We start from the raw sequence: 25,872 nt of genomic DNA on the forward strand, positions 1-25,872 counted from the left end.
TCTGTCGAGCGGGCGGACTGTTTTTTATGCATGCGCAAGCGACGCGCCTACGGCCGCGATGCTCCCACCGCGTCTCCTAGTCCGAGCCAGAGCGTTATTGAGCACGGACGTATCGCTGTCCGTCACCGCCGGACCCGCGATGTACGTAACTTTATAAAAACTAAATATGTAATCGCGTATTGGTGAACCCCGCTACCGGGGTTCACGTTCACCTTCATCTTCTACGCCTACCTACTACACCATGCATGGTCACCACTGCCGAAACTACCACCTGGGTCTTCAACCCGGCAGAGCTGCCTGCCGTGTCGGACGGCCCGTGCGCACATTCTAAGTGGCCCTACACCACAGTGCGTACGGCCCTAACCGTCTGGCGCGTCGGCGACTCTGCGGGCCTACCATCTCGAAGAACCAAACCACATCACCATCAATGCTGGCGAGGACAGTGGTTTGAATATACTACCACCGGTGACGAATCTCGTGCGATACGATAGTTTGCTCGTAACTCACACCCTTAAGGTCTTTTGCTCTTATTCTAATAAATGACTTGTTAACTTAAATCTATCTTTTATTTCTCTAAACTAAATCTAAATTCTATTATGTCACTTGGCTCTAAAGCTCTAACCGTGACATTGGCGCCCAACGTGGGGCTATTCTATCGCACTTGAGACGTTACCAGTGAGTTTTACTTGTAATAAATGGTTATTTTTGGTGTTGGCATTCAAATAACTTAGTTCTAAGATTGTAACTAATTTGTAATCTCTGTGTGGTAGTACTAAACTTGTAATGTTTGTGGAGAATAGCTACACTATTCTACCTACTATAATTTTCTAAAATATAAAATGTATCTACCTACATTTTATAATATTAACTAAATTCTACCTACCTTTGGTAATATTATTTAACTTTTAATCACTACCTACCACACATAGATTTTGTTAAACTAAATTGTAATGCTTACTGTTGTATTGTGTAAATTGCAACACACACCCGCGTGCCTACCTAGTATTTTTTTTAATATTACGTACTCGGTAATTCTAATCTAAAATATAAATTTAAATTGTAACATAAAACGTTACTTCTAATTAATATATTAAATAAAATGATAAATTGTAAATACTACTAAAAATAAACAATTTATTATACCTACTCGTATCTTACCTACTGGTATCTCTTAAACCTATAATTGAAAATCTACCTTAATTATAAAGTCTAAAACTATTTTTAACTGTCTTGTCTGACGCACCATCAAAAATGGATGGTGCTAGAGACTGGAATGGAATGGACGTTGGCGATGGTCCAGAGTCAGGTGAGGCAGCTTTTTCCTGAAACATGACACTCTCGCTATCCAACATCCAGTCTCCCAGACAACCTCATTTTCGAAAAGACGTTCGTAATACTACGTATACATATTTAATGCTGCGTCAAATTATGCAGAAGACTGAGGACTATAATCAGTCATTATTATTGGCCTTTTTGTACCTTCTTCGATTCGGCCAAGACCTGGGCTGTGCTACAGTCTCTTTAATGGCGTCAAATTGACTGTCGATACATGCAACTTCTGAAGTATTTGTATGAAAACTTCATCATATCAGCCCTCCCCCCAAGATCAGAACTCGAAACTTATCTGATTGCTGCGAGGGTTCAGAGTTAGAGACACCATAATCTCTTAAAGTCTTCACTACCTCCCACTTAGAGGTTTTCAAGCTTCTGAGCTAGACCGAGCTCAGTATCAAGATACGGCGAGTACATCACACAACTTCGATTCACTGACGATATTGTAGTTATGACTGAGACCTTAGTAGACCTAGGTACAATGCTCCAGAGACAATAAGACCAATTCCGGCAATAGATTCGCCACCGGAGCCACCGAAATTGCGCCACCGGAATTGAAAAACTGTTACAAAATTCAAATTATAAAGAAAACTATAATTCTGATCAATAATTTCTGTATGCAGATACAACAAAACACTAAACTTTAATCATGTTAAAGAATCGTTTAGCATCTAAGTAAGTAGCTTTCACTCATACACTTGCCAGCGAAATTGAAAAATTTTGTATTCCTGTGCCGTTGATACAAATATTTACGGGTCTGCTGGAAAAACAATACCACAAGTCGCAAGTCTTTATAGCCCGATCAGGAGGACACAGTTGAGTGATGCAGGGAAGAAGAACTCTACGTCTCTCAAAGCTTCTTTGGAGAAGTAAGAGAGCGTCGAAATTGAGCCACTGTAATTGCTTTTTTTCGTAAGACAGTTTTGAAAGGCTATTTAAAACACTTAAAATATGAAATATCACATTTCTTTCATATCATTTGGAAGTCTTATTTAATGTATTTTATGGCTATACTATTTTTAAATTACTAGAATCCCCGAGAAAGAAGGAATAACACAATTTATGAGTAGAAATAGAGTTAGGACGCGCCACCGCTATTAGATTTTGGGTCTTTGAAAATTTTTTTAGTACATAAAATAACTACCTATTGTCCTGAAGACTTTGCTATCGTGTAAAACGCTGTATAAACTATATACAGAAAAAAAATCATCGCTCTAGTTACATTTCTCCCATCGATTCTCAGCTCCGCCGCGTAAAAAACGTGTTTGGGATATTCACCCAAATACAGAAAAACAGAATAGAACTTGATTCAAACAATATTGAAATCCATAAATTACCATATCTTGTCTATTTCGATTTTTGTCGTGAATATTTTCGCCGTTATGCTATCGCGGTGCGCGCGCGCCGTCTATTAGCTCCGTTAACAAAGGGCTTGTTAACATTCTTCCATACGGACCGCTATTTCAACTTGTTATAATCAAACAAAACCCCCTTCGTTATGTTTTTTGTCCCATTTCACGATTGTAAAAATGCTAACCTGACTAGGTTCATGTTTGCTTTGTATTTTAATTAGTTAGAACCTTTTTCTTCGTGAAAAACAAGTTGTAGATTTTTTTAATGAACAAGTGGATCTACAATTAACTACAATAAATGTCGACTCAATCAAGTTGTGAATAAATTGCCTAGCCTACTTTAGAAATAAAATTAGTAATTTAGAGCTTTTGGTAAGTAAATAAGCAAACATTATGCCCTATGTCTGGTATTTTTAACAGTGTTTTTATAGGGAGATTGTGCTGAATAGATAAGATGGTATCATTTGTAGGCATCTTCAGAATGGTAGAGTGCTCAATCTTCGAAACTTTGGCACACGCTTCGCGGCATAGCTATCTCTAGTAATAGGTAATATATGGAAAATTATTGATTAATAAGACTCTGGCACGCTCATTAAAATGTCATATTATACAATTACAGAAAGCTCTAATCTTATTGAATAAAACAGCAAGAAGCGATGAGATCGTATCTTAACGAGGTATGCTCACTCAATTAAAAGCAAAAGTAAAGCAAAAATAACGACAACCAAAGTGCTAAGGTGACCGAACATGCATTCCATCCATATATTCCCACTAAAAAGCAAACACATTATGTGGACTAACAAAAAAGTTTTTGTTACCAAGAAACCTAACTAAAGTTAATATTCGAGACACCACGACGGCAAGTGTAGAGCTGACGAAATTGCGAGACTTTATCGACTGAGACATGTCTTTATATTTAACTACAATAGAGGCAAATGTTATAGTGTGATGTTGGAACTTTGTATCTTAAAAGCTATTAAAAGGCTTCCTAACTTTTACTTTTCAATTCAGACAAATTCTTCCTGGATGATTTAGATATTTTTCAAAGAGATCGCTCTCCTTTAACGATAATACTGCCTAGTTAAATAGTGACATGTTTCTTCTTGTATTTGTAATTGTATTGTATTCTGTTATTTAGCTATCTTTTAAAAAGAAAATTTTGCGACTCCCTGATTAATTTTTAGGTTATCTTTTTATTTAAGTGTTTTATCAATGTCCCTATTTTATTCAAAATTTCCTACAGACCTAAATGATAGCGTTGTCAGTTATCAGAATGATCGATATCGAGCAACACTAAAAATATTATTTATTTATTTAATTAATGTTTAGCACATGACTGATCGCTGACACACAGTCCATTTATGGATATATAAAGGCCTAAAAATACACTGATAAAAAATTGCAGTTTTGATAACCGCATCAATAGAAGGACAATACTTACGTTCGCCAAAGTGTGTTTATTTTACCCAAAACAGATGTAGCGTATCGATGACACCGATTCGAATAGATAAGGCTTCAATCGACTGCTAACCGTAACACCCATTTGCACAGATAAACAATGGATCAAGGATGATTCAAAAGCAGATTAGGGAATTAAGACTAGGCAAATACTCAAGGTTTTATACCCCTGTCTCATTGGACTCGATGAGTCTATTGTTTTTGTTATTTCCAGAACAATATTATGCAAGATGTGAGTACATAGTTACTTCTAAAGTTGATATTTAAAATGTAAAAGTTTTTTTACTGTAATGTGTCCCTAAATGTAAAAAAATAAGACGTTAACATGTGAAAATTTTTGGTGACAAAAGGTTATACATTTGTAAGTAGGTACCTACTACAGCTCTTTGATCGCTCTGAAGGATCACTGTCAAACTTTTTGCACAAAAACGATTTTAAAGTTTATTAAACCATCCTCGATACCATGGCAATTTGAATTTAAGCCGAGTTTAGTCACGGTGAATTATAAAACCTAATTGGTATTAGTGGATTTGGCCGTTTTTGCACATTTGACCCTGTGTTTTTGTGTAAGGTAATTAAATTTTATGTTATACTAGTCCCCCTACATAGATCAAATCGATTTGACTTATTTGTATTAATGGATTATCATAATGAGTTTATCTGAAAAACAAATCTTAATGTCATTGGCATAATCATATCATGTGTAGAGAAATTCTTATAAAAATTATGACTATAATTTATTAAGATAAACATTATTTATGACTCTACATGTCCAATCATAAATTCATTGTGTCCAATTGGACATGCATGCATTGAAATAGGAAATATTGTGTCTATTAAAATCCAAGTCTGTTCAAACTCGGACTTATAGCACCGCCATAAGAGAACATAAGTAAACAAGGTTCAATGTAACATGCTTGACAAACCAGTTTACTATAAATGTACATTGCAACGCTACACACGGCATAGCTTTTCACAGTGACAGCGGGAAATGCTGGCGGGTTATCGCTAAACAAACGATTCGAGGGCAAATGGCTTTTCAGTGCAAAAATCCCCTCAGTGCAGTGGCTCAACTCACTGTTCATTAGTAAACGTGTGTCAGAGTGCGTTTTGTTGCGCCAATTGTGTTGAAGGCAGTCGCTCGCTAGCAGGTGCGTGGTGCGCGCGTGCGTTCGCCATTACTCAACGAACAGCTGATCGCGCCGCTTTGCCGCCAATACGAATGGTCAATTTTCAAAATTAGAACGCCATATTACGAAACTCAAATTTAAATGCACAGATTATAAACTTTCATTCCAAATAGTGCAGTGCTTAATAAAACGGACCAATGAAGATGACAGTCAATCGAATAAGAGTTGTGGTGCTCGGGAGCGCAAGATGCGGGAAATCGGGTAAGAATTTTTCGAAATTAATTAAGTTATTACGGTGTTTTGTAATGAAAAAGGGACCCTGGCATTATTGTCAAGCCTCCCTTTTTTGACTCCACCTGCAAGACATAATAACGCCTTATACTCGTGTATTTTAATTCTCTTTTTGTTTTGGCTGACTCTGAAATCAATTATCTTTAATGGCCCCAGAAAAAGCGCTTTGATTTATTTTGAAGCCTAAAGGGGTAATTAGGCTGTTAATTTAATTACAAGATAATATTTCGGCATGTTTATGTCGTTCGTAAATAAATTGGCCTTTATTAGTCGTCTAGTTGAGGTTTGCTTATTTATGGTTTAACAATTTCGTTCGCAAAGGACTTGATTGGTTGAGGCGATATCAATTAGAAAGCTTTATTATTTAACGATATTGGAAGTTAAATAGGCATAATAATATTTGCCATAACTTCTGTCTGATTAATTTGTCTACTGACCAATAGCATAATTAAGTTTAATATTAATAAATGTTTTCTCATTTAATCGTGGGAATGTAATAAATACGTAACTGAGTACCTATCAAAAGAAATTACATTATCCAGTTATGCGTGTAATACGTGATTTGTGTCATCTTTAACGTTATTATCAAAGGTGCATTATCAATCGGACTTAGTTGCACTATATTGGTCGATTTACCTAAATATAATGGAATGTTAAACGGTATGTAATCTTTATGAAATACATATTTATCTATAAAAAAAATTACGAGTAGTCTACAATGTGCGTAATGTGTATTACCTGTCTTTAAAAAGACGGTGCATTTTTTTACGGTTTTCATTAGGTACTTCATAATAAAGTTGTTTTTACTTTACTTTCGATTACATAGTTTTTGTACACAATTGTATTTATTTCACAATGAAATCGAATAGTTTATTGCGTATTCTATTTCGAATTTTAAAAAAAAGTTTGTAGCTATGTAGTGTTGGGTGCAGGCACACTTTTTTATCTCCCTCAGTACTTTAAGTAGAGCTGTGTATTTTTTTTTGTAATTTATTGTATAAAGATTTTTGATTATTCTTTAATTAATTGTGTAACAAAGTAAATGCACTCCTTCACAGAATCCGCGTGCCTTTAAAACAATTTCTTAAGCCAATATTCGATTTTTCTTAAAACAAGGTTCTTTGTCTTGGCATGATTTCAACAACCGGTAATGTAAGTTATCAGTGGTGTCGAGATACTGGCTGTGATAAGCGTTGAGTCAATAGCCTCGTGAGTTTCCAGTTTTCCACTAGTGATGCGATGGTCGATTTATCGATAGCAATAAACATCGATAGAGTTTATCGGTATTTTATCGATAGTCGAGTTTTATGTTGTAGGGTAGACCGGGGACAATAGTACCATTTTTTAGAAATTGTTCAATATTGAGAAATCTAATGAAATTTAACATATTCTGTTAGGATGCTGTAAAAACTAGACTCATAAGCTACAAATTTAAGCATGCAGAGTTGAACTTTTCTTTCGAATACTTAATGAAAAACGAATTTGAACTGTACGATGTCTCATGTTACAATTGACCCCTACAACGGGTCAATTGTACCAATAATATATGAGGCAATAAAAGTCGTTATGTTTACCTAATCATCACCTTTATTGGTATTCTGTACTCTTAATCTCCTACAATCATCAGTCTTTATTAATTGAGTTCGAAAATATTTAGGAACAAGTATGAAAAATCAACACTTAAGTTTAAAAACAAAACAATAACTTTTCTTCCATAAAAGCGAAAAAACTAACTGTTCCTACATAATACGCCATCTATTTGGCTCGGATATTGCTTCTGAAACAACAATAAGCATAATAACAATGATAGAAATATCAAAACTTAAAAATTTATTTTTGTATGAGGGTACAATTGACCCCTGGTACAATTGACCCTGATTATTTATACCTACTACTGCTGCGCCCTTTTAAGATTTTTTCATAAGCCTGTTCAATGATTTGTAAAGGAATAGATTCGTTGATCCGCGCTAAAACAAAACGTTCAAATACTTAGTTACTTACTGAATTAAGCTAAAATGTAGATATTCAGAAGGGTTTTAGAAACCTATATTAAAATGTTTTAAGTGGGCATTTAGGTACTTATATCACCTTTTTATCGCCATCTACCTACTTATTTAATAAAACACATTAAGAATGTATCTAATTAATGCTTAATGCATGCAACTATGAATGAGCCTAGACTCTTATTTGAGTAGGTAGGTATGCCTATAATTGTAAAAATAATAACCACGTTAATTATTTATAATAACTTATTTTATTATAATAACTTATTTTATTATATTATAAGTATAGGTATTTTAAAACCAATTTATGTGTGAGTATAAAATAAGGTTCCGGGGGTTAATTGTACCACGGGGTTGATTGTACCGCTACAATTGACCCCATGGAGACTGGTACAATTGTTCCAAGTAGGTAGTCAAGAGAACTTCACCTAAAATTCAGTCATTTTCACAGTGAAAGCCAATAATTCGCTGTCGATACAAAGTTTAGAGCCTGGATAAACTATTGACAATAATACCTTGGTAACAAATAGCATATTAGGCAACTTATGGGCTCATATATTTGACGTAAAAATTTACCGCGGCTGGGCAAAATCCAAAAATCCTTCCTGTACACCTTCGTTTCTCAGCGCAAGCGCCGCCGACTGGTGAGCGGATGGAAACACAAAAAGCGCATATTCTGACGCTATGCACACAACCGAACGTCGCTTGTATGAAGAAATATCGCCGATGGTACTATTGACCCGTGGTACTATTGTACCCGGTCTACCCTATTTGGAAAGAATCATTGTTGATGAAGTCGAATGGTTTCTTCAGACGGTAACTTGAAGAACGTCGGGTGCATTTTTTTTAAATCCACAACGAGGAAGCTCTTGGCCTGTATCTCACCTGATGGTAAGTGACGAACCGAACAGAAAAATCTGCCCCTACTGGGAATCGAACCCGAGACCTCTGCGTCTGAAGCAGGTGATCTTACCACTAGACCACAGAGGCGGTTAAATTACAAGCCTAAATGGATGATTCAAAATAGAGATGATTGGATGAGGAGACCTACGCTACGTTTCTTCTTTAAGATCGATCATCATATTTTTCTTTCTTCTTCCACCGTCCTACAATTATAAGTATGGCTTCGTGCAAACATAAACTCAAAAATATGCCATGCGCTATGAAAAAATAACTAAGTTCTGTAAAGTAACTTAAGTTCCGTAGTTAAAAGCTTATTAAAAGCTTCAGAATTTCAGTCCTATAACACCAACTTCACAAAATGACTCTACCAATGGTTTGTGCGCTCACGCATTAGGTACATGCCACGAACAGTGCCTTTCCGGTTCGACTTGGGTACATCACTAGCGATCATACACTATCAATATTAATGCAGTAGGTAAACCGTCAGTGCAACATGAAAACTATTTTCCACTACATAAACCAGGTGCAAACACTGATAACGGCAAGAAGACTCTTTGACACTTGCATTGTTCATCTATTTGGATTAGGTACAAAGAATTTTTATTATATTTACTGTAACATTCCGATGGCGATGTTCATTTGTTTTCATATGTAAATGTTGATGATTTGCTTTGAGGAAACTTCCACTGTTTTTTTTTTCACTGTTGATTTAGTTCGGAATTTTCATTGCTTGATTATGAAATAATTAGCTTTAATGATTAATTTTGAAAGTAAGTTTGTCAACATGCTTTGTCAACCATTTGAATATAGGTACTTAATTAAATTCTATGATATCATTATTTTAGATGCTAGGGTACATATCACGTCCGTAAAATAGACGATTAAAACAAACACTTAATTTAAGTGTTAACAACAAATTCCCGTTAGCCATTAAACTCAATATTCTGTTTTTAGTTTCTGTTTTGCTCAAAGATCGTCTTTCTGTTTTTAGTCTGCAGTAATTCAGTCTGCCTGGATCGAACCCATTATTATACCATCAAAGTCAATTAAGTAATTATTAACGCCAGTAAATATAGGTATTTTAAGAATAAGCGTATTAGGAATTGGACTTTGAACCAAGTGTTGTTATTACCTTTCTTGAGAATACACACAGATGTTGATTGTTTATGAATGGACTTGGCACAGCCGAGCAAACATCGTGGAAAACTTACAATTTTGTTGAATTTATACAGCAGAACTCTAGTGGTACATTTTCTCATTTTCAACAACTTGTTTTACAGGTTGAAAAAAGATGTGTATTTTGTTGGAACTTCTGATTAGTGGTGGCTTTTCAGTGAAATAGCTTCAAACGTTTGATATGGTTCCGTAAATTCAGTAAAACCGTTTTCTTCGTAAGTAAATACACGTATACTGTCAAGTAACAAAGGACATAATAACTTGGATTTAAAGAAGCATTTTTCTTCAACGGACTTTGGAGGGATAGCTCTACTATTAAGTAAATAATAGATTGCCACTTTTCGTCAGGTACACATCTTCTGTCCTAACATCGTTGTTATGGTTATAATAATTAATAACATACCAGTCACATTCAAAGTCAAATAACGTATCAATCATATCGATTGGGTTTAATTCTGGAATGATTTTTCCATCATCGTGACGTTATTACACGGTTCGTCACGTTGTTGTGCTACTACGCGTTAGTCAGCGAGCAAATCCAGACTACAACCGTCTCGGCGTAGCCCGAGTGGGATTGGGTTCGTCACGTTGGGTCACACCTACGCGAGTGAAAACAACGTTTCCTTGATTGGTTCGTATTAGGTTATGCTAATTAGATGCTACTCCTTCTGTACATAGAAGTTGTATTTTATTCCGATTCTTTTGGATTCGGATCCAATGACAGTTGAACGCAGGGTCAATCTTGGCCTTCATGTGTTAGGTTTTTTTTGGCAGTCAAGTATATCCTGGTTACCCAGGAGTACGCAGCTTTGGGAACGAGAGGTGGGGACAGACAATCTAAGAGTAACTTATTACGAATAATATCACTGAGTATCGCAAATAGACTGCTATTACCTACGGTCAAAGTGCGAAGTGCAAACTTTATGTCACTTTAGAACAATGGAAATACGAAAAAATATGCAGACATCTATGTTGTTATGTTCAAACTCGAATATAATTTCCATAATACTTACAAATAAACTATTTACAGCGAGCGGACCGCATTGCTTCGGTTCGATTGATTTTCTATTGTGTCTGGAGGCGAACGTCGAAGTATGAACTTTACAACTTGTAAATATTGGTATTGAACTGCTTCAAGGAGATAAATTACTGAGGTAAATCCCCTTGCATTGGTTGTGTCATAAAAGATAATGTAGAGCATTTAATCTCGACGATTTGAACAATTAACGGATTATAGATAGCTAAATGGGTTAACGGGATGAATAATTTGTTGTTGTCGCATCATAATATTGAAATATACGAGATATATTTATGAGCGTCATTGATATGACACATGAATTTGAGATCTTTCTGGATTTGATTCATGAACTGTTGAATTTCAAGTTCTGTAATGTTCTACAATTAGGTACTAGTTCTGAACTAGATAGATATCGAAATACCGATGACAACTAAACTGATTTCGTTCTCATTAAGTGGAATATTGATGACGATAGGTATACCAAAGTATTGAAATGCAAACCTACTGTACTAGTTAAAACGATAATTATGTACATTCTCGAGACATAACGTGGCATCTAAAATACATGATTAGAAACAGGTCATGCTCTTCACGACGCAAACAAACGTATTCCACGAAATCTGCACCGAGAATGTGTAGCAGGAGTAATGAACCGAAAACACTTTATTGTTAGGAAGTCTGAAGGTTGGTACGAATGACTGCACATCAAGCTAAAACCTGTAGTATCTTGTGTAGCTGTAATAGGGGGCATTTTGCAACAAAACTGTAAAGTTTGATGTGCTGTACATCTGACTCATCCTTTCCCGTCTGGTCGGTAACAACCCTGGTGTCAAAAGTTTAAAGTCGTCAAGGTGGCTGAGTCAGACTGCCGAAATGCCATCTTTTTCATTCTGCTGCTGGGAGAAGAACTCTCTAGATGCCAGCTTCACAAGCACAGTTACTTTATGTGAGTATGAAATCTAACAAGTTTTATACATTTTATAAGTTTTAAACATGGGATAAATTTTCTTTTATTCGCTGACGTTTCTATTCGATCGTTTTCACGGGCAAACTGGCACCGTATATTTATCCTAAATTGACCCCGTACCTTTTATAAGTATTCACACTTTGACTAAGCGACTATCGTTTCTGTAAACTCTGGAATGTCCTACCATAACTAATTTATACAACACGATATACCCTAACTCTACATAAAGACTAGTTTAAGGAGAGCTTTCTTTCAAGGCCCTAGTTCCATTCTAACTACTCTATTATTATAATCTTCCTGTACAAGGTGCTCATTCTATCTAAATTCATGCAATATTGATGAAGTTCACTGCAAAAATACATTTTATAAATAAGAGGAATATCAATCATCTCAATTTTATTTCTAACGTTCTAAAATCTCCTAATAAAAGTCATCTTTTCATTACTGTAACCTTCACTGTAGGTAACTAAAATATTTTTTATTTATTTTGTTTCATTTTTAAAATCGTTTCTAGATACCTAGGTACATGAATAGTGATCTATTTTAGAACATTGCTATTTAAGACCCCGTTTGCAAGCGCTTAGGAATTTCTTCTCAGAAGCATACTTCGTCTCGTCACTATGATAAGTGTTCTATACATAGTACGTATGCGAGTAAGAATTTTGTCATGAAAGCAAAATAGATACGCTATTATAACAAGCCAGTAAAGATAGAGTTGTGATACAGTTATCTTAAAATTAACATTATGAACTACATAGAGCATACAAAACTCTTTAGGTTATTTTTGGGGGCAAGGGTATTTATAAAACATACTATAATATTTTTTATCAACTGGTGTTGGTTTTTCACTTTTATTTCAGTTTCTAGAAAGTAATTAGAAGCATTTTGAAAATTATAAATAACTTGAAAAAATCGAACTGCCTAAGGCGAGAATTGAACCCACGACCTTCCGCTTGCCGGGCGACTGCTCTTCCAACTGGGCTACTTAGACACTGAATGAACCGTCGAAATTTTTTTCATGTTATTCATAATTTTCAAATTAGTTTGAGATGCGACTCTCAACGCTAAAAATTAAATAACCAAATAAATAACAGAATAAAATAATAGCCTGTAGAAGTTGGTTATGTAACAGTTACAAATACTCAGACACAATGGTAGGTATTGAAAGAACTGTTGTGTTTCTACAATAAGGCTTCTGCCTAAGCTTCTTAAATAGTAGGTATCTGGCTGGATAAAGTCGGATTTTCCTTGGAAAAAGAGCTCTATCTGAATTTACGACGTTACGTAACATTACTGATTGAAGGACAAAAGGTACCTCTGCACTTGTGATTAATCAATCAAAAACCATCCTTCTGGCGCAGTCAGGTAAAAAAAAAACTATTAAGTACTACGAGTAAGTCAGTGCATTATTTCCAATCTAATTTTCAATTTAATCCCAGATCCATACGTAACAAAAAATCCACCATTATTCTTAGTTTATATGGAATATTCATAAGAACTTAGCCGTTTCAGAATCCAGGGACTCTAAATCCAAGAAAATAGAAATCTTGTCAAACTATCCAGAACCAGCAGCGTTTGTTTATGCTCCAAACATGTCGGCGTAAATTATGCAATACACTTGCTAAACATCCGATCTTGCTGAGAAACCCCGGCTGCCTGCACCATTCACTCGGACAGCGAATAAATTATCGGACTCGGCTATGAATGACTCATAGTGCAGTACATTTGCGAGGATTATCAGAGCTTTTTCTTTAAAAATGTATCGGAAAATTTAAAGAAAACGGCCCATACTTCAGTGGGGTAAATGCGTGATTACTTCTAGAGTTTTCAATTAAAAGTAAGGACAGTATATCAAGCTAAACACTGTCGCATTTTATGTAGTTGCAATAGAATTTTGAACAGAAATGTGTCGATTGTTTAAGTTAATGACTTCATTTTCGATATTAATCAACCTGCTAGGCTGATGTGCGCCATGAAAAAATTTTAATCATCGATTTTAGACTTCAAATGTATGTACTTATCGTGAAACACCGATAAAATGCCTCGATAAAAGTTTATTGCGGTGCGCATTCTAGGCCTCCAGGAATATTATCAAAAGACGAAAATTACTATCAAAACTTGCTTTGCTAAACTAACATTTCCTTTTTGTTTTATTTATGAATATTTTGACACTGTTCAAAAAGCTGCACGTTAGCAGTTCAATCAATCACAATCAGCATCTTCAACTCCACGAGAGACGTCGGCAAAAGCTATTATCAATAAATACACGTAACATGCGGATGCCTGGATGCGGGCAGCGCAGGACCGTTCATTGTGGAAAACCTTGGGGGAGGCCTTTGTCCAGCAGTGGACGTCATTTGGCTGAAACGAACGAACGAACACGTAACATACGACTTAATCCCATTAATTTTACTCAAGAAACCGTGAAATGCTACCATTGATTTACTAATAGCCGTGTTGCAATAGAAAGTATAAACAATAACTCGGCGAAAGCCGTACATCGGAGAAATTGATTTATAGTGGCGGTAGTCGGATGTCGTTTTGGGAAACACTCGAATTATCATAACAATTAGGGGATTAGATAACTTGAATGGGATTGTGCAATATTACGATGGGCACTTCAATGCAGAATTGTGTGTAATGAATGATTATCTCTCGTCTACGGAGTAATGATCGGTCCAAAGTTCAATAGCCGTACGACAGCTGGTTATGAGCCGATGACGCATTTTGAAACTAAACGGATAGATAATCTTCGCATTTCTAAGTTTTTGAAGACAAAAACACACCTTTTTCCGCGTATACAGGACTTTCGTTGAGTTAGTTTAGAGGGCTTGGAGCTTTCAGCATAAAATAAATGCCTCCAAACTGTTGTATGCCAGCTGTAGACTAGGTACTTAGCTTATGACGAAACACCGATACGGCACTATCATGCAAATTTTAAAATAGAAACAGTTCAAGACTTACATAATGCAAAAAGGGTTTGGTACTTGCACTATTGTTACGTAGAACTTCTGTTAGTCTTGTTGACAGAATTTATCAAAATGTGATGATGATTACTGAAATATTTTCCATAGAATAGCTACCTAAAAATGCAACTGGGATTTTATATCATATCAATCTTGCACAGTTTTAATAGGTGATTTATTTTCCTTTTATTGTTTGCTAATACTTGCATACTATCATGTAGAGAACGCTTATCTGCGATAAAGGCAAGTCCTGAAGAGCTTAAGGCGAAAAGCGAAGTATTCCCCAGTCTAATGGCAAAGCAAACAACGATAGTAAAGCACAACATTACCAATTACGTAAGACAATCAATCATTGACCTCTCGATTATGTGATTAAGTAGTTAAACCAAGTTATACTCCCACTCGGCCCGCGGCCCCGCCGACGGCCTGTAAACAACGCCGTAATACCTGAGCTCCGTAATAACCCTCATTACTATTATTAAAAACAAATTATTGAGCTCATTTGATTGCACAAACGTTAGACGTTTTCTATGCACTGCCTACAACAATTGATAGTGAAAATAAACGAATAGATCGCTCAGATGCTCCACGTTAAGTAAATCTCTTTCCAAAAGAACTTGTTTCCTTTCTTGTAGCTTGTAGTAGAGATTAACGTTAACTCAATAATAATGACATTCTCAGAATTTCTTGAGATTAAAATGATTAAGTAAATCTTTAGCAGCATTTTAAAGGCAAAATTACTTTCTTGATGTTTTTGTCCTATGTGGTACGCTGAACTAATGTGGGTAGGTAGACAGCTTGATTCTGAGAGAAGCTACATTTTTGTAATAGAAAAACCGAATTTTGTGGGGATCCCGGGGCGGATGTGATAAAGTCAGACTTGTCTAATACATACGGTATGAAAAATCAAAGCTCGTAGGAGTGTATTCGTATTAATAAATATGATGTATACTACGAGCATCTACTACCTCAGCCACTATTCTCGTTGCCAATAGATAATATTTTACGCGTTTAATATATACCAACCTATTCAATGTACGTAATAAACTAAATTTCGAATGAGAAACATATGAGAACGTTTTGCAATAAACACGTTGTATGTCGCTCTAAATTTCGTTATCGGAAATGCGATAAATAAATAAATAAATCCAGCGTGCTAAATTGTTTGATGCAGCCCAGCAAATGCAAATGCAAATCAATCAGAACCCACGGATGACATGGTGCGGTTGCGTTTCGGGATTGTGGATCGAGAACATTAAATGTCAAATGCAGTTGTATTTATAGTGCGCGCGCGCCGCGTGCCGAGCACTGAGTCACCCGGTCAGACGTCTGCCGGGACACCCGCCTCTCGCTACTGAATTACGTACTTACTCACAACTAACCAAATATTCAAGCTGGCTAGTCAGCGATTGAAATAACCAACCACGTACTTTAATATTAGAAACGTTTTTGACCGCTGAAAGACGCTCGCTATTTTAATCCTTCAAAAAAGTTTATATTGGAGAGATGGAATGCCGAAGTGTATGTATAACAAACACACAACATTTAGATCACATCTTCAGAAATCTAAAATGTTGTGTGCCAGAGCTGGCAAAATAATGTTTTCTAGACTTTTAGGTTGTGCAAATGCAATGTCCAAATGTTTGGAAACATGTCGCTCGTCAAATTTGGCTAGGTGAAATTCGATTAGCATTTTGATCAGTCAATAAATATAAGTGAAAGCTTTATGTATCCTTCGAGAAGGTGGGCACTAAAATTGTAGAAGTTTTTTCTTGTTAATTTAACAGCAGCCAATAAAACAGATCTGTAACAAAGAGAGAAGTCAATACTAAAGTAAGAGGGACGTAAAAATGTAAATTAAACAGTAGAACGTCCAATTACCGCAACCAGGATCGTGTCTGATCGTTTCGGCCGATGCTCTTAATTAACATTTAGCTTTGCTACCGTATTCAGTCAACAACGTCTTGATTTAATCCTCTCCCAGTCCCGTTATACTTCTCGTTACCGGGGACATTCCAGTTTGCCCTGGAAAGAGTAATTTTCGCAAACATGATACACGAAAGGCACGAACTTAAAATCGCAGGTGTGCACGACGAGGACTATAATTTATACCAAAAATACCACCCGTAAGTTATTATATTCAGAACACTGACGACGCTGTCATTATATTGGAAGCAAATTATATTTTCGAAGATTTTTGCAAACTCAAATGGCTCGAATGGGATATAAAATATGGTGCTATTTAGCAGTGTTTGTGATGATTTATAACCATAGCTGGGCACCGTTAATCAAATAGTTAACTTCGTTAATCGTTAAACCGTTAATAAAAAAATTAACTTCGTTAAACGTTAAAACGTTACATTTCGCAAGACTTAACGCAAGTTAACGTTAATCGTTAATCCGTTAACACATGATAATAAAACGAAAAAAATAATTGCATGCAAGGTTCAACTAATTTGAACCTTGCAAAACTACAATTATTTTTTTCGTTTTAGTACAACTGCGTTTCAGAATAAAATCTTGTTTTTAAAAAAGTTTAAAACACTTTTTAGTAATATCTCAATCTCAGAGCCTTGGTTCACGTGGTTCAATTACAATACAATTTAGCACCAAAGTGCTCGAAAAGACAATCCAGCAGACCCAAACTCGATAAGTTTCCACCGTTTCGTTTAGGAATTCCTATGGCCACCTCCTGACTCCATCATCAGGACCCTGGACATCATCTAGTACTAAAGTGCTCGAAAAGACAAATTCAACGAACCCAAATTCGATGCGATGCCGCCGTTTCATTTAGGAGTTCCTATGGCCACCTCATGACTCCATCATCAGACCAGCTCAATGGTACCATAACATTGCATTGTCATCGTACTTACATAAGTATACCAAATTTCACCTCAATCGGTTCAGGAAAACTGGTCTTAAATTCAGTTGCAAAAGTTGTCCCACACATACAAACAAGTGTCGTTAGTGATCTGGTTACAAAAACTGTTGTTTTGGGTTCTGGAAGTTCTGGAAGCCCGAACGTACTTGTCAGAACGCGTTTTTCTAGCGTTTTTCAGCGTGCCTGCTGTATCTTTTTGGTAAATATAGTAAACTCTGATTTTTAATTCGACGGAATTTTGACATTTCAGAAGTGTTGCCAACATTGAAACATTCCCATTAAGAATGGAGAGCATTTTCACAAATTAAAAATTAATCCTTTCTTGAATTTAAGGTTTCACTTGAAAAACTAAGGCTTAAAAATGTACTCATCATTTCAAAATGGTTATTTGAATTTTTATTATCATATTTTTGAAGTTACAAAAAAAATTGGGAAATTATTTTTCTATTACTGGACTCCCTGGCCAATAATCCATGGGTTACAAACCTTTTTTATGAAAATCCTTTTGTTAATAAAATTTTGGCTTCATAAAATAATCAATTTAAAAGATGCTAATTTTATAATCCAAGTTGATTATGATGACGATAATGATGATTGATAATCAATACATATTTTCGTTTATGATAATATGTTATTTTACTGTGTTAAAAACACGTTTTTTTCTATTTAATCTCTAAAATATACATAATAATTAGTGTACACTGAATTCACAAAACAATCAATAGTTCATTCTTGTAAGTTGTACTTGATGAAATTTCATTTCATAATATTTATTAATAATTCAAAGCAAAAAAGGCTAATTACATCTGAATTGTCAAAAAATGACAGCTGTCAGAATTCCGTCGAATTAAAAATCGGACTATAGGTATATACTGGATTAACGATTAACGGACTTAGGATTATTTAACGGAAGTTAACGAGTCCGTTAACATTTTTTAAAGTTAACTTAAAAGTTAATCCGTTAATAGAAATGTTAACTTCGTTAATTAACGATTAACGGATTAACGAGTTAATGCCCAGCTATGTTTATAACCAAATTATGACTTTACGTCTGTTACAACATCGCACTGACCGAGCGCAGATAAATTGGTTTTAGCACGTTGTTCGTCAAGATCGAGAGTAACGCTTAGTGGATTACCTTGAACTGGCCGCTATCAGCCGCAGTGAAAGTGCTTACTCGTTAGTGTAATTGGTGTGTTCGACTCGAGTCGTGTGCTCATTCTACATGTTTTGATAAGCAGGCAACTTTTCAGATTCCGCAACATATTGCCATAAGCCACTCGATATCAATAAAATTTTAATTTCATTCAAACGTAAAAGAGAAATTTAAATATCAATTCACATAGTTGCGTACGAGAAGAGCTAAAGTTAACATTTCGATACGACAGACGACTGTGTAATGATAATTTAACGAGCCAAGACATAAAAGGAAAGTGCGACAACCTCAATAGATAACCGTGAAATGGCAATTAAGACACATCGATTGTTTTGAGCTGGTCCATTCAATCGACGCTCATGAAAACCAACGCCCCTGACCTTATGTCAACCTTTAAATCAAACATGAGCCGGCCGTCGTGTATACTGACACTTCATTATACGAGATCGTAAAGCAGAAGCTTAATAATAAAACTGATGAAATGACATGTTTATTGGCAAGCTATGAACCCATATTCTACGATGAGATGGCTAACAGTCGCAGGCTCAATAAAACGAAGGAACTGATGAGATGCGACCAAGATAATATCATTTCTCGAACTATTCAGTGCTTTATGATCAAATATATTTCTTCAGTCTGCGAACATCTAATACGTTTAGTCAGAAATTCCAACTTGAATTTTCGACTGTTAATGTCAAATGCATAATATACGAATGGAGCTCTGCTCAATGGGATGTTGCTATAAATAAAGAAGGGTAATGGTCTCATGTCAGGATAAATGTGGTTGAATCTATTTACAGGATTGGCAGTTTTTATTTGATAGTTTCCAGCAATAATATATGCCAATATTTCAGTATCGTAACTTTCTAAAAGGACCTTTTTGCAATAAAACCTTTATTTGCGTGTTCTAACAACTCTATAGGATGTGGCATTAAAACCATTTTGGGATTTTCTAAACTGGAATCATAAAATTTTCTGAGTTACGTGACAGGAGCTTTAATGGGATTTTATTATGTTTGTATGGGTATCGTAAAACTACCGCCTGTATCCAATTTCATTGCAGTAACAGCAGTGACACCCCATTGCTCTGTCTGCACCATTGGATGGAATTATGAAACCGGGCTCGAGCGCTCTATCTGGCATTTCATTTGCTGTTTTAATTAACATTATCACCAAGACGTCACAACTTAGATAAGGTACATTTAATGGGATTCAAAGAGTAATTGAATATATTAATTTATTGCTTCATCATCTACAGTTGGAGAAACATTTAACTAAAATTGTTAGAATTATGGTGATGATAATTAGTACTTAGGAAAATCTCCCAAAATGTTTTTGATGTCTGCAATTAAGTGTAGCGTTTAAATAATTCCAAATAGAAAGGAAGCTTATCGAATCTGTGGTGTAGTTATTGTCTCATTACAATTTGTTAGGGAACGGCAGTTTAATTTGAACAGCGGTGTTTACGCACCTCTGGCCCTTTTGTCTGCTTTCCCTCTAATTGTCGCTTGTAGTTATAAATTCATTCAGGAATACAACTTTTGTAACACCTCTTACCGATTAGCTGCTAATTGCTGCTTTCTCCATGTTACTAACTTGTATTTCATTTAGCAAGATGTGTTTTATCGAGTTAGATAATTTGCAAACTATAGTAGAATTGCACACTCTCGCGCTTTCTATATTACGATTGTTATTGTTGGATTTCGTAGGCTGTGCCGCACTGGTAGTGGGTGATATAATGTTACTTCTAAAATATTTCCACTATTGTTATAGCAGTTTACGTTAATCGATAAATCACCGTGTCTTTTGAAGCTGTATGGAGATTCAACGCCTCTCATTTTATTATTAAACACTTATCTTGGTTTTATGACTTAATCACTCTAGCATCTAGTTATTTAGAAGGTTCTAATATTATTTTTTGTTTCAGCTGTGGTCGTCCGGTATCTCACCAAGCGTTACATCGGCGAATACAGTTCGACTGGCGGTGAGTTCTTCATAATTAAAGTGTGCTTTAGTTTGAAAAATCGTTGCACCAAGTAATTCTTGATTAACAGAAACCTGTGAACAGCCCTTAGAGGGAGCACTTACCACATGCCAGTCCGGTGCCAATAGTTTATTTGTGTTATTGGCAAGAGAGCCGAGGGGAGTGCCAAGGTTTACGAACGCCGGCGCCGGTACTCCTAGTACGTCGACCTCTGGTAGCTCTAGTTAAAATTTTACCAGCGCATTCCTGAGCAATCTTCCTTCAGTTTTACTAATGTAAACTCGCGTGGCATTGTGTTAGACGTTTGCGCAATCTCTTGGCACTGAAACATTGTCAGAGGCAATGCAAAGCTTAACAACAGTCTGGTAATGCCAGTTGGCATAGTTTTTCATTCATGTATTTGTTTTTGTTGGAGTACTAAAGTTTGTTTAGCTTCCGTTCCTATAAAAATGTTGTTTGGTTATTCAGATGTTAACTCTACGCGTTGATATCCAGTAAATCAAGATTCTTTACCTAGCATAAGAAGTTCGTGGTTCAATACAACCGCGTATAGTGTCATCAAAAGTCGGCCTATTGCATAAAAGAGGTACTTACATGCTTCGAATTTGGCAACTGAAAGTCGGAATATAATATTATAACTTTTATGGGCTGGGCATAAAATGTTTTCCAATAATTTGTCAAAGTAAAACAAAAAGTATAAGAGTTCCTTGTCAGGACTATGGAACCCTAAAAAAAGTACGCAAAATTCAAAATATTTTAACAATGCAACGATCTAGATATGCGTTATTAAACATTTGAGTTGCTAACGGCTAGTGTAAGATGCGCGTGAGTGACATACTCGTCTTTCTGAAAGCCGATATAGAACGAGGCCGAAATGGAGACGAAGGTTCGAGCATCAATTAAAAGTTTATTGTGGCTATAAAAATCGGCTTGTTTCAGATTTTCTATACCAACACCGGGTGGCGTTTGATGGAGCCACTTCTGAAGTCGAGGTCTTGGACACATGTGGATGTGCCGTAAGTTTATAGTCCTCTAATAACTAATAAGCCATTAAATGATAGTTAAACCGTTTGAGTGCGTACTTTGTAAATTTATCTTCATCATCATGCTGAATGTCATCAATCAAATGTTTGCTTACGAAGAATATCACTGAGTAGCTGCAACCATTTTTACTTTCACATTCATCAAAGTTCAAGGTCATGCTTGTAAACTCATTACGCTTGAGCAAAGATAAGATAGTGTCGGTGTGATATCTACATTTCCCAATAACTTCTTAATTCGATTATCTTTTCTAAAGAAACATTCTTTTTCGGTTTATTCGATAATAATATTTCTTTATTATTCAAGTAAAATAGCTTATCAATTAGTTCATAGGATAAACGCTCCTATTTTCCTATTTTACAATGTGTCTTACAATCCTTCAACTACTAGGTAAATAAATCGTGTAGTTTCTTATGGGTGCGATGTTTTACCTCTAAGCCTAAGATGTGATTACCTAGGTTAATTTTTTCAGCACTAATGCATAGATCGGCGAGTGATCGGTGAATCAAATTCTGATTTCTGTTCAGAAACGTGGTTGCCTCGCGGACCACCTTCGCTGGGGTGATGCCTTTGCGGTGGTATACTCCGTGTGTGATCGTCGCTCGTTCCTGGCTGCAGCAGAACTGCTGGCTCTATTAGAGAGGACCAGGCTACCGGGATGCACCGCTGTCACGTTACTGGGAAACAAAAGGGACTTGGAACATGCCAGGTGAGGTACCAGACTTGATAGAAAACAAATTGACTGCTACAATTTTGGAAGAAATATTTATTCTTCAATCTCCTTCATTGGGGGGGGCTACCTGATAACTAAGAATGACGTAGAATGAACATGGATATGGAATGGCAGAAGCATTAGATGACGACAATGAAAGTAATATACGTTTTTTGATCACCTTCACCAACCATCACATTATGTATGAACGTTATAATATCCGGTGACATTAATGGATGTTGTAACACATTAAAATTCTTTAATCTAATAAGGCGACACCCTTATACAGAAGCCTGATGACATAATACATAATGGCAGTCTGAGGAGTCTATTCTTAGATACATACTTAAATCATCTTTAAGAACATTATGTGATGTCAGCTGAACTTTCTTTGAATAATTTTTAGTTTAATAGGTATTATTTTGTTTTCATATTATCACTCTCTGGTCAAAAAATATTTGCAGTCAGTGCTACTCACATAAATGTTTTGTACTACTCGTGCGGTGTTGCCTTTTAATTCCAGCATAAGTAAATGTGAACGGTGATCATAATTAGTAGAAGTCCTTACTTAGCCTACACATACATAAGGCCTATAACGTGATTCCTCTTTTGAACAGAGTGGTAAAAGCTGAGGAAGGCCAAGAACTATCCCTACGATTCGGGTGCCAATTCTATGAGGTGTCGGCGGCGGAGTCGTGCGCGGGCGCCGCGCTGGCGTTCCACGCGCTGCTGCGAGAGGCGCGGGCGATGGCGCTGCTGCTGCCCGCGCCGCGCCGCAAGCTCGCCGCGTACTCCGTCTCCAAGGTATGCATAATATTGTTGTATATTTATACCATACTCTGCCTCTATCCGCGCCCTGGCACAAGCTCACCGGCTACTCTGTCTCCAAGGTGGGCTCTAGTTTATACCACATTCTGCCTCTACTTTAGCGCCAGCACAAGCATGCGTTCTCTACTCCGTCTACAAGGTAACCATTAGTAGTATGCTACGTTCTAGGAAAAAGACCGTCGTTCGCACTCCGTCTCCAAGATTTCTGCAAAGTAGACTAGGACCACTACATCCACAAAGAAATATGTTTGTGAACATCAGGCTTCCTTAATTCCCTCTGGCCTGCGTGGGCCAAATCCTCCAGTTCCCTGTGGTGAATTGCAGTGGCGGATTTACAGTTTTGCCGCCCGTAGGCTAGGGTGGGGTTGGATCTTTATTTAACTTTTATCTTCTGAAATCGAGTAAGCGTCATCTGAAATCTGCCGCCCCTAGGACTCTACCGCCCCTAGGCCGCGCGGCCTATACGGCCTATTGACAGATCCAGGACTGGTGAATTGGTGTTCCTGTAGTGCAGACTGAAATTACTTGATGATAACAACGAATTTATGCTACATAATGCTCCATTTTACTCAAGTCAGTAGCAACCATAGAAATGTGGTAGCAACTATTTTACCTACGTATTAATATGTTTATCATCTGGTCTATAAATGCGCAATAGAAATTCAATTTCATGCAATTTCAGTGTGGCTGATTCAGAACGGGATTACTCGTACAGTTGTGGACTGTGTGTGTGGAGATGCATGCGTGATAATGCGCTTATGAAGTGCGAATGAAATTGGCACGCTGATAATCTTGTCCGAAATATTTATAGCGAAGCACTGGCCTTAATGCGAATAATGCAGAGGTAAACCAAATGGTGTCCGACTTAATTTTCAGAACGTGATATGGCTACGCAACCACCAAACAATTGTGGTTTATCTTTGATCATTTTTATGATTTACTACAACAAAGCACAAAAGTTACGATAAGCAGAGTCACATTTTAACTGCTGAAGGTCAAAAAAGTTATTAATACTCGTATATCACTTGTTCACAGTTTAACTTCCATCTATTTTTTCTGTCTAAAGTAGACCCAGCATAATCGTAATTTTAGTTTTTACATACGCTTCTGCAGCCCTGAAAAACATGTTTTCTTTCATTTAATTAGATAGAAAATAAATCTTTTCTTTGCTTTTCTAGCAGCGAACATCACCACGTCTTCTTAAGAGCCAGGGTCATGCAAGGTTTTTTGTATCACATGTGACAGTTTCTATTTCTGTGTTAATTTTTCCTGACATCTTCATTTTTCCCTCAGGTAATCGGATCGATCCTCGGCCTCAGCAACAAGAGTGTGAGGAAGAAACGGCCCTCGCTCAGCATATGATGCGCCCTCCCACTCCTCAGGGTCTCGGTCACTCCTTGACAGGAGTTTGTTTTTTTTCTGTGCGACAGAAAGTTGTTCTCTCACGGGGAGATTTGTCGACTGAAGGTCGAAGAAGGTTTGGTGATACTGATGGAAAAGATGTGAATGTTGGTATGTGTTTTTGATATGTTCTCCGAAGGAGTTGGACGATATATTTTTAGTAATGTGATACTTTTATTACCAATTGTTTGGACAAAAACATATCTGCAACATAGACCAACATAGATAGGTAGATGTTGGCCACTATATGGCTAAAGTTCGACTGAATAGATTGAAGTTCTGCTTTAGTTTCAAGGAGTTTGTATTTGCAAATGTGATTCGAAAGCAATGTTCTTGTGATGGTAGATTATTACTATGTAATACACATACTTAGAAGTTTAATTTTACGAAATGTATTTTGAAATATTAAATCGGGATGTATTTAATATAAATGTTTCTAAAAGACGAAGTTTTTTGTACCTAATCTACATTGTAAATGTGTTATCGAATCTATGTTTGATAGCAATTGATGACCTTAACCTATTTACCAATTTTTTTTGTGTAGGTATTTACTTTATCAGTATTCACATCAGATTAGGGTCCCAAGGACTGATTTGTTTTATCTTTCTAAAAAAATAATCTGATACCTACCTATATAATATTTATATAATAAATTGTTGACTCAAAGAAAGTTCTTTCTGACTATATTTTGTAACGAATTACTTTCAAGCCAATATTTTTGCACGCAGTTTAAATACCTATTTAAATAAAATAATTTCCATATTAATATGATAAAATGTGTGATTAATTAATGCCTTAGTCACATGAGTAACTGAGCTAGATTAGCTTAATGATATTTCTTCTTGAAGAAGAAATAGCAACTTTTAAGACTTCGGTCGCATGATGCGTTGTGGTATGGAGCGTTATTCTTAGTTTATTTTATATCGAAGAAATAATAGAGAAACATTATTTTAGCATTCGTTTTGAACCTTACTTCATTTTGATTAAGTTCAAAAATGGTGGCCACTATTTTAACCACCTGATAAGAAATACGGGACCACATGAAAACAACGCAACATGTGGCCGTAAGTTATGCCTTACTTTGTACCTAATGTTCCTGCCTATTAGATATAAGTCAATCCAATGATTGCGATGATTAACCACGGACCATTTATATTAAATCGGTTCCTTCTAAAATCGCCATTCATTGTAAAACGTAAGAAGCCTTACTAACGACCCCACTTGTTATCACTGTGTGCCGTTATGTATACTTAATAAACTACTTGATATCTAA

At 36.2% G+C, this 25,872-nt stretch overlaps 1 protein-coding gene across 1 annotated transcript; it reads left to right on the top strand.

The window, feature by feature from the left end:
* The first annotated feature begins 5,133 nt into the window (after positions 1-5,133).
* On the top strand, positions 5,134-25,872 carry LOC135073847 (ras-related and estrogen-regulated growth inhibitor-like protein). Its single transcript, XM_063968063.1, has 6 exons — positions 5,134-5,533; positions 20,561-20,617; positions 21,557-21,633; positions 22,186-22,367; positions 22,988-23,174; positions 24,492-25,872. Exons 1-6 carry the CDS (start codon positions 5,470-5,472, stop codon positions 24,558-24,560), a joined length of 636 nt encoding a protein of 211 aa, XP_063824133.1. The 5' UTR covers positions 5,134-5,469; the 3' UTR covers positions 24,561-25,872.

This window comes from Ostrinia nubilalis, chromosome 8, assembly GCF_963855985.1.
Source record: "Ostrinia nubilalis chromosome 8, ilOstNubi1.1, whole genome shotgun sequence".
In the NCBI taxonomy this organism is placed as follows: Eukaryota; Metazoa; Arthropoda; class Insecta; order Lepidoptera; family Crambidae; genus Ostrinia; species Ostrinia nubilalis.

Bases quoted from the DNA above. Each gene is read 5' to 3' on its own strand.
- LOC135073847 (XM_063968063.1), top strand. From the start codon at position 5,470: ATGAAGATGACAGTCAATCGAATAAGAGTTGTGGTGCTCGGGAGCGCA. The intron at 20,618-21,556 runs GTGAGTTCTTCA...GGCTTGTTTCAG, and splicing joins CGAATACAGTTCGACTGGCG to ATTTTCTATACCAACACCGG. The intron at 23,175-24,491 runs GTATGCATAATA...TTTTTCCCTCAG, and splicing joins CCGCGTACTCCGTCTCCAAG to GTAATCGGATCGATCCTCGG.